At 30.0% G+C, this 9,528-nt stretch overlaps 1 protein-coding gene across 1 annotated transcript; it reads left to right on the top strand.

The window, feature by feature from the left end:
* Positions 1 to 3,118: 3,118 nt before the first annotated feature.
* Positions 3,119 to 3,856, top strand: LOC107607843 (uncharacterized). Its single transcript, XM_016309743.1, has 2 exons — positions 3,119 to 3,299; positions 3,642 to 3,856. Exons 1-2 carry the CDS (start codon positions 3,119 to 3,121, stop codon positions 3,854 to 3,856), a joined length of 396 nt encoding a protein of 131 aa, XP_016165229.1.
* The last annotated feature ends 5,672 nt before the right edge of the window (positions 3,857 to 9,528 follow it).

The raw sequence follows: 9,528 nt of genomic DNA, 5'->3' as shown, positions 1-9,528 counted from the left end.
TAAAGGGCATTTCTCTTTTGAAAACCGCCACAACCATTCGAACAATAGAGTTGTACTTCGAATCACTGCATCTTCTACTCTTAATCCTCCTAGTTTTTTTGAAGTTTGAACTACTTTTCACTTAACAAAAGGTATTCCATTATTCTCATCCTCTTTACTCCACAAAAATTTCCTTTGCAGGAATATCAACTTCTCCACCATTATTTTTGACATTTTGTACAGGCTGAGGTAGTAAATAATTAAATATGCTTGCTCCTAAGAACATATTTTATAAGGACAAATTTACCAACTTTATTAAGTGTTTTCGTTTTTTATAATCTGAGCTTCTCTTCTACCTTATATGTTACAGTTTCCATATCTTGAGAAGCCTCAGATTCGCTTCTAAAAGGATCTTAAGGTACCTGACTAGTAACGATGCCTCCTTACACTCGAGTAAATTATACATCTTTTGTGTCCACAGTTAATTGAAATCAAACTAGATTTGTCAAAATTATTGTTCAAGAGAAATGAAGTTTTGGTGGAAGAACACTTTATTGCTCAAGTGTTTGTTACAAATGACTCACACATAACTCACATTAACTCCCACTCCCTATTTATAGCCATCCATCTCCTCAATTGATGGTTAGGATTAAATCTAATCAACGGTCTAAATTAATCATCTAGAACCTTCATTACAAATATCTATCCTTCCATATTTCTCTAAATACTTATAGATTCTTCCATACTACGTACTCTTCATACTCCTATATACATCCACACTCTTCTAGAATACTCTATGACCTTCCAGAGTCTTCTAGAACCTTCTAGGGTATTCCGGGACCTTCTAGCACATTCTAGAACATTCTGGAACCATCTAGAGCATTCTCAAATACTCCAGAAAATTATACAAACACTGTTAAATCTAACATTCTAAAATTTACTGTGACAATAGCCATGAAAAAAAAATTAAAAAACTCTAATTATTGTTTTTAGTACCTTTTATTGTAAATGAGATTATTTTTGGTATCTTTTTTGTTGTAAATGAGATTGAATGACAAAATTAGTAGAATGTCAATTAATTTTTTAATTTATCAAGTGAACGCAAAAACTAAATGCAAAAGTTACAATTTATCGCTTCTAATAAACGGGAGTTCAAACCCAAAATCATGTTAGCGTTTAGAGAAAAAATGTTAGTCAAACAAAAATTACAACATTCAAGAAGATTAATCGTATTTCTTGTGCTTCTAACATATTTACCAAACATACCCTATTTGTCCTTTTCTCTACTTTTTTTTACATGAAATTATAATTATATACTAATCTAAATGAAGAGGAAGCTAAGATTTGTTTATTATAACCTTAATTTTTTTTCATTGTTGTATATGGATAACTTTGATTATTCATATCAATATAAAAATTTGTTTTTTCAATTATAAAAAAATAATTTCACTTAAAAATATATAAATTTATAACAATTATATTACATGTATATTAAAATTTAATTATTAAATAAAATAACATATATATTTATACATAAATATATAAAAGTTAATTTTGTGATTATTTTTTTATACATATAGTATTTTTAAAATAAATAAATATATGTTAGCTAAATTTTTCTTTATCTTTTAAAAGTGTATCTCTCTTTAGATTAAGAACCAACAGATAAGCTAAGCCACGTTTACGTAGTTTGCGTTGGTTAAACAACTAGTGAGAGAGTGAGAGAATTTTTGTCTACAAAAAGGTTGTTGAAAAGTATGAAATTAAACATTTGAGCATTTGATGATGAAAAATAAATACAAATATAGTTCAATTTTTTATATTAGAGACCTGAATTACATAATAATTAGTGTTTTTGGTTTTACTCAGCTATAAAGATATTTTACAAAATAAAAAAAAATTAGAATATTTTACATTTTTTAATTCAAAATTTAAAAATTAGAAGGTTCAACTTCATTTTTTTTAATTTTTTAAATTAAAAAAAATTAGACAAAGCGACTTCAATTTCTGTTAATTTTTTTTTTGAAGAATGAAATTTATGCATACCATAATCTATAATGGTGATCCTAATTACTAATACCTGTTGATAATTAAATCAACTTGCAAAATCATTCACCGCCATTATATACAAAAGCTCTGTCAAAACTTGGTCAAAAATTGAAGGAAGTAAAATTTGCAATAACTATGGAAAGCAACTAGAAAAGTTACAAAGGATCATGGTCAAATGTTCAAAGATTTACAGCCGGATAACTTTATGACATCAATATGTAACACTTGTGATAAGTTGAGTTTCTTCTACAACTTTCAATAAGTTACCGCCTTATATCCAAGATTAACCATTAAGATTAGTTACGAGTTGTTTTGTTTAAACCGCCAAATATAACTATAAATAGGTGGTGCATCTCTTGTATTTTAATCTCTCCATATATATGAAAAAAGAATGTTTAGTATTTGTTTTTGTAAAATTCTCTCCTTGTTAATATGAGTGTTAGTGAGTTTGAGAGATGAAAAATATGATAGCGTCATTTATATGAGTGAGTGATCCGAGGGCCAAATTAAGTGTGGGTATTTTATTAACATTTGGTATCAGAGCTGGTTAATCCAGCGCCTGGTGTTTGAGAGTTTGTGAGGTGTGGGAGAGTTCTCACATAGTTGTTGATTCATAGAGTCAGTATGGCAAACACTTTCAATATTGTGTGGTCCGGTCCCAAGTTAGATAGAAAACTTGATTATAGTTATTGGAGACTTTGATGTCTACCCATTTGAAGGCCCAGAACCTGTGGAATTTTATTGAACCAGATTTACAAGAAGGAGTAGATGCTGCCCCACAGAGGAGAGATCAATTGGCGCTATCTCAAATTCATCAAGGTATAGATTATACTGTGTTTGGCAAAATAGCAAATGCCAAAAGTGCAAAAGAAGCATGGAACACGTTGAAACTATCATACAAAGGCGTAGATAAAGCTCAAAAAGCAAAGCTACAGTCTTTGAGAAGAGAATATGAAAGGTACGAGATATCTAGCTCAGAAACTGTTGAGCAATATTTTACTCGTGTTACAGATCTTGTCAATAAGATGAGAGTCTATGGAGAAGATATACCCGATAGCAAACTGGTGGAGAAATTCTTCGCACCATGCCGATGAAGTATGACCATGTGGTGACTACGATATTAGAGTCCCACGATATGGATACCATGACGATTGCAGAGTTGCAAGGAACTATGGAAAACTACATCAGTAGAATACTGGAGAAGTCAGAAAAATCAATCGAGGAAGCCCTGAAAAGTCGAGTGAATTTAAACAATGTTGCAGAATCAAGCCGTACACAAGAAGGACGAGGTCGTGGTTTTAATTTTCAAAGTAGAGGTAGAGGTCGTGGCAATTACAACCAAGGAAGTTATAATAATTTTACACCACCTAATCAAGGAAGAGGTGGAATGAACTTCAGACCTGTCAACCGAGGAAGAGGTCGAGGCAATTTTTATCAAGAAAGAACCAATTTCAACTGCTTTTATTGTGGAAAGTATGGACATAAAGTAGCAGATTGCAGTTTTAAAATGGTGAATAACAATCAAGCACATGTTGCAGAAAATCAGCATTAAAATATTGATGATAATCCGGGTACTCAAACTTTATTTTTTACAAGTAATTCATGTGCTGAAGATGAAAATGTATGGTACTTGGATAATGCTTGCAGTAATCATATGTCTAGTAGAAAGGAGTTATTTTCTTCTCTAGATGATTCGGTTAAACTATTATTAAAGTTTGGTAATAGTACAAAGATCCCTATTGAAGGAAAAGGGCACATACCAATTAGATTGAAGGATGGTTCTCTGAGTTATATTTCTGATGTTTTCTATGCTCCTAAACTTGATTAAAATTTACTGAGTATGGGGCAATTATCTGAGAAGGGATATAAGATGATAACTTATCATGGATATTGCACTGTGTTTGACAACAACGAAATGTTCATAGATAAAGCAAAGATGACTTCAAACAGAATATTTTCATTAAAAATTCAACATGTTAATCCCTCTTGCATGAGTTCTGTGATACTTGATGATAATTGGTTGTGGCATATGCGGTTTGGGCATTTTCATTTTTCTGGCCTAAACTACCTGTCAAGAAAAGGACTTGTTTCTGGTCTACCGCGGATTCATATTTTCAATTATGTTTGTGAGATTTGTCAACTGAAAAAGAAGCACAGAGATCCATTCCCTATAGGAAAGTCATGGAGAGCCAGAAGATTACTTGAAATTGTGCATTCAGATCTCTGTTCTATTGAAGTTCCAAGTAATGGTGGTAGCAGGTATTTCATCACTTTTATTGACGACTTTAGTAGATATACATGGGTATACTTTCTGAAGCGAAAATCAGAAGCATGTGATGTCTTTAAGACATTCAAAGCGTTTGTTGAAAAACAAAGTGGCTGTAAAATCAAAATCCTCAGAACAGACAGAGGAACAGAATACCTTGCGTGTTCAGCATACTTTAAGCAACATGAAATTCAACACCAACTAACAATTAGATATACTCCTCAACAAAATGGAGTTGCTGAAAGAAAGAATAGAACCATCATGGATATGGTCAGATGCATGCTCAAGTCAAAACAAATGCCTAAAGAGTTTTGGGCAGAAGCAGTCGCAACAATAATTCATATTTTAAACAGGTGTCCAACAAAAAGTGTTCGTGATAAAACTCCAGAGGAAGCTTAGAGTGGAAAGCGGCCTTCCATTCATCATTTCAGAGTCTTTGAGTATATTGCTTATGCCCACGTACCAGATCAATTAAGGAAGAAATTAGATGACAAAGGCGAGAAGTGTATCTTTATTGGCTATAGCACAGACTCAAAAGCATACAAGTTGTACAATCCAGAAACAAAAAAAGTAATCATCAGTAGAGACGTGACGTTCGACGAGAAAGACATGTGGGATTGGAACACAAAGACAAAAAAGCAGCTGACTATAATTCCAAATACATGTGATGAAGTAGAAGAAAGGTAACCTGACACAACCGAACAATCAGAATCATCTAGAAGACCTCAAAGAGAGCAGAGACTACCTGCTAGATTAGCAGATTATGAAGTTGGCAATGACAACGATCCGTCCGATGAAGAAATAATAAATTTTGCTCTATTTTCAGACTGTGAGCCGTTGAACTTTTAAGAAGCCTCTAAAGACAACAATTGGAAGAAAGCAATGGATGAGGAGATTCATGCCATTGAGAAGAATGACACATGGGAGCTGATAGATTTACCAGCAGATAAGAAGCCAATTGGAGTAAAGTGGGTTTACAAGACTAAGTACAAACCCAGTGGTGAAGTTGATCGTTTCAAAGCAAGATTAGTTGCAAAGGGATACAAACAAAAGCCAGGTATCGATTATTTTGAAGTATTTGCTCCTGTTGCAAGATTAGACACTATTTGTATGATTATTTCACTCTCTGCTCAAAATAAGTGGAAGATACATCAAATGGATGTTAAGTCTGCATTTCTAAATGGCACTTTAGAAGAAGAAGTGTATGCCGAGCAACCTGCAGGATATGAAGTTCTTGGAGAAGAAGATAAAGTTTACAAGTTGAAAAAAGCCTTGTACGGGTTAAAGCAAGCACCAAGAGCGTGGTACAAGAAGATTGATTCTTATTTTATTGAGAATGGTTTCAGAAGATGTCCGTTTGAGCATACGCTGTATATCAAGTTCGTTGAACCTGGAGACATCTTGATCGTGTATCTTTATGTTGATGATTTAATCTTTACTAGCAACAATTTGAAGAGAATTACAGAATTCAGGAAGGCTATGATAAAGCACTTTGAAATGATAGATATGGACTTGATGTCTTACTTTCTTGGTATTGAAGTGGTTTAAAGAGATGATGGTATTTTTATTTCTTAGAAGAAATATGCAAATGATATTTTGAAGAAATTTCAAATAGAACATTCAAAACCAGTTCCTACTCCAGTTGAAGAGAAGTTCAAGTTACTGAGAGAAGATAAAGGAAGAACAGTGAATCCTACATATTACAAAAGCTTGATTGGAAGTCTAAGGTACTTGACTGCGACTAGACCAGATATTGTGTTTGGAGTTGGTTTGCTTAGCAGATTCATGGAGGAACCTTGTACCAACCATTTGCAAGCGGCAAAAAGAATTCTTGATATATCAAAGGTACTTTAAATGATGGTATTTATTATGAAAATACTACTGAAGTGAATCTTGTCGATTACACTGATAGTGATTGGGCTGGAGATATAGAAACAAGAAAAAGTACTTCAGGATTTGTATTTCATCTTGGTTTCTGGTGCAATTTCATGGTCGTCAAAGAAACAACCAGTAGTAGCACTCTCTACAGCAGAAGCAGAATATATAGCAGCAGAAAGTTGTGCAACACAAGCAGTTTGGCTAAGAAGAATTCTTGAGGAATTGAACGAAAAACAAAGTACTCCAACAACAATATTTTGCGATAACAAGTCAGCTATTGCACTTTGCAAAAATCCAGTATTCCATGGAAGATCGAAGCATATTGATATTCGATTTCACAAAATCAGAGAGTTGGTGAATGAGAAAGAAGTTGTGATTGAGTATTATCCAACTGAAGAACAAGTTGCTGATATATTTACAAAGCCATTGAAGATCGAGTTATTTTACAAGTTGAAGAAGATGTTTGGAATAATTAATTCTACAAGTTTGATTTAACGGAGGCAATGTTGATAATTAAATCAACTTGCAAAATCATTCACCGCCATTATATACAAAAGCTCAGTCAAAACTTGGTCAAAAATTGAAGGAAGTAAAATTTGCAATGACTATGGAAAGCAACTAGAAAAGTTACAAAGGATCATGGTCAAATGTTCAAAGTTTTACAGCCGGATAACTTTATGACATCAACATGTAACACTTGTGACAAGTTGTTTTGTTTAAACCACCAAATATAACTATAAATAGGTGGTGCATCTCTTATATTTTAATCTTTCCATATATATAAAAAAAGAATGTTTAGTATTTGTTTTTATAAAATTCTCTCCTTGTTAATATGAGTGTTAGTGAGTTTGAGAGATGAAAAATATGATAGCGTCATTTATATGAGTGAGTGATGCTAGGGCCAAATTAAATGTGGGTATTTTACTAACAATACCCTAACAAAAATGTCTTCTTTGAGTCATAAAGCGCTAATTCAATCTGGTTCAAGTACCAAAGCCAAGGTCAACAGACATGTCATTATATCTAACCAATCTAAGATTCAGGCTTTATGTCCTGAGTGCAACTAGACTTGGGGAGCAAGCAAAAGCTTCCTTCTCACTACTTCAGTTACTTGGACTAATGTGGTATAAGTGTCTATTTAGTGGTAATTTTTCACATAATAAAAAATAATTCCCTATTTAAATCAAAAGAAGGTCACATAGTTAACGACTTAGTAAATGAATATACTATATAAATGTCCAGATTAGTCAGGTAAATAATCAATCTAATTCTCACTTAAATCTACTCAAATTCTTAGTGATTTGGGTCTATGCTTTTCTTGCAAGTACCTCCAACTATTGTCTCAAAGCTGATAGAAGGTACTTTATGTGAATTCACTACCATTTTCGACTTTTTTTACCATGTCCATTCACATACAACCGTCTCAAGTAATGGGTGCTTTGTTGTTCTGGTTCCTTACCTTCATGGTCTATAACTCTATATATTATTACGAGCTCTATATGGTTTGCGATGGTAAAATATTAGCTTGGGAAGGTGTTTGTAAAAAAGTTATTTGTGAGACAGATTGTTTTGATGTTTTTATTGTTCTATCAAATATTTTTGGCTCTCACATATTGGGTGACCAAGATGTACTGTCCAAGATTAAGAATTCACTAAGTCGAAATTAAAAAATTTACTTTGCCTAAATGCGTAGAGAAGCAAATTGCGTTACTAATTGGTTGGCCAAACAAAGAGCGAAGACTGAAGAGTATGAAAAACTATTCCTTTTAGCTCCAACCTGAAAATGAGTTGAATAGAGTTTTACTTTGTGATTCTGCTGTAATTAGCTAGGTGTTTTTTGCTCTCCTAAAGGCTTCGATTTTATTTTAAACAAAAAAATAAAAAATAAAAATGTGCAATTTTAAAATATTATAATTTTTAATTTGTGAAAAATTACATCGGAATATGAGATTTTATTATCTTTAACTTTTTAAAAATTTTTAAAAAAGAAATCCAAAAATACAATTTATACATTACTATCTTAAACCCATTTTGTCTCTCTCTTTTCAAAAATCAAATAGGACTATTTTTCTCTCTTTTCACATTACTATAATACACTATCTTGTATAATATGTGAACAATTCACCATATATACACCTATATAAAAATTACTTCGCATACAAATATTTTTGTAATTAAGTTTTATATAAGATTTTGTAAGATTACAATTTTGTTTTTAAATAGTAAAAAAATCTGAATCAATACATAAATTTCTCATATTTAGAACAATTTTTTTTGAAGAAGTTAACAAAAAGATTTATAATATTTTTTATAAATTTTGAAAAATTATATTTAACTAACAAAATATAAAAAAGAATAATTATTATTATTTTTAGAAACATAATTTTTTTAATAAAGATAAAAAACTTTGGTATAAGTAATAGAAGATAAGAAAGAAAAAAATATAAAAACATGTTAAGTGGGAAAAACAGAAAAGAAAGGAGAAAAAAAAAGAAAAAAAGAAAAAAGTTAAAAAAAAAAAGACAAAAGATGAAGAGAATGAAGAAGCAGGAAAAATATACATAAGAAAATAAAATAGAAAATAACAGTAAGTCAACCTTAACAACACACACAAAAAATAAGAGGAATATAATAAAAATAAAAATAAAAATAAAAAATATAAAAATAAAAACAAAAATACAATTCAAATACAACATTTGTTTGGATTCTTTTTTTTAAGAAAAATATGTTTCTAATTAAAAAAATATTTTTATATAATTATATAAATATTTGTATACATTTTTTTATAAAAGATTAAAAGTAAAAAATATAAAAAAATAAAAAATAAAAAACGTAACATTTGTTTAGATTTTTTTAAAATATTTTTTTAATTAAACAAAGTACTTATATATATATTTGAATATTTTTTTTGTTAAAATTGTATTTTTATTAGAAAAACAAAAACTTCTTTTATTTTAAGTAAATAATATGTTACTCTTTAAGAACATAAGATTTTAAAAAAAATTTAACGAATTATATATTATAATATATATTATAATATATATTTTCTATCTAAGAATAAAATGATTTTTTAAAAATATTTTTGAAAAAATAATAAATAAATAAATATATATTTTTAAAAGTAAATTCAAATTAAATTTTAACAGAAAATAAAAAAATTTTTAAACAAAAAATTATTTTAAATTTAAGATAAAAAAATTTAAGTTCACTCAATTTTACGTAAAATTAAAATTAAAAATAATTAAATAAAAATTTAATTAAATTAATTAAATTATTTTATTTTAATTATTAATTTTACCTAAAATTAACTAGGCCCGACTTTTCACACTTATATTTTTTTTTTGACGGGACTTTTC

Source organism: Arachis ipaensis, chromosome B7, assembly GCF_059453495.1.
Source record: "Arachis ipaensis isolate K30076 ecotype BB chromosome B7, ASM5945349v1, whole genome shotgun sequence".
Lineage (NCBI taxonomy): Eukaryota > Viridiplantae > Streptophyta > Magnoliopsida > Fabales > Fabaceae > Arachis > Arachis ipaensis.
The sequence above is the reverse complement of the archived record's forward strand: the minus strand, read 5'-3'. Positions and strand labels throughout refer to the sequence as shown.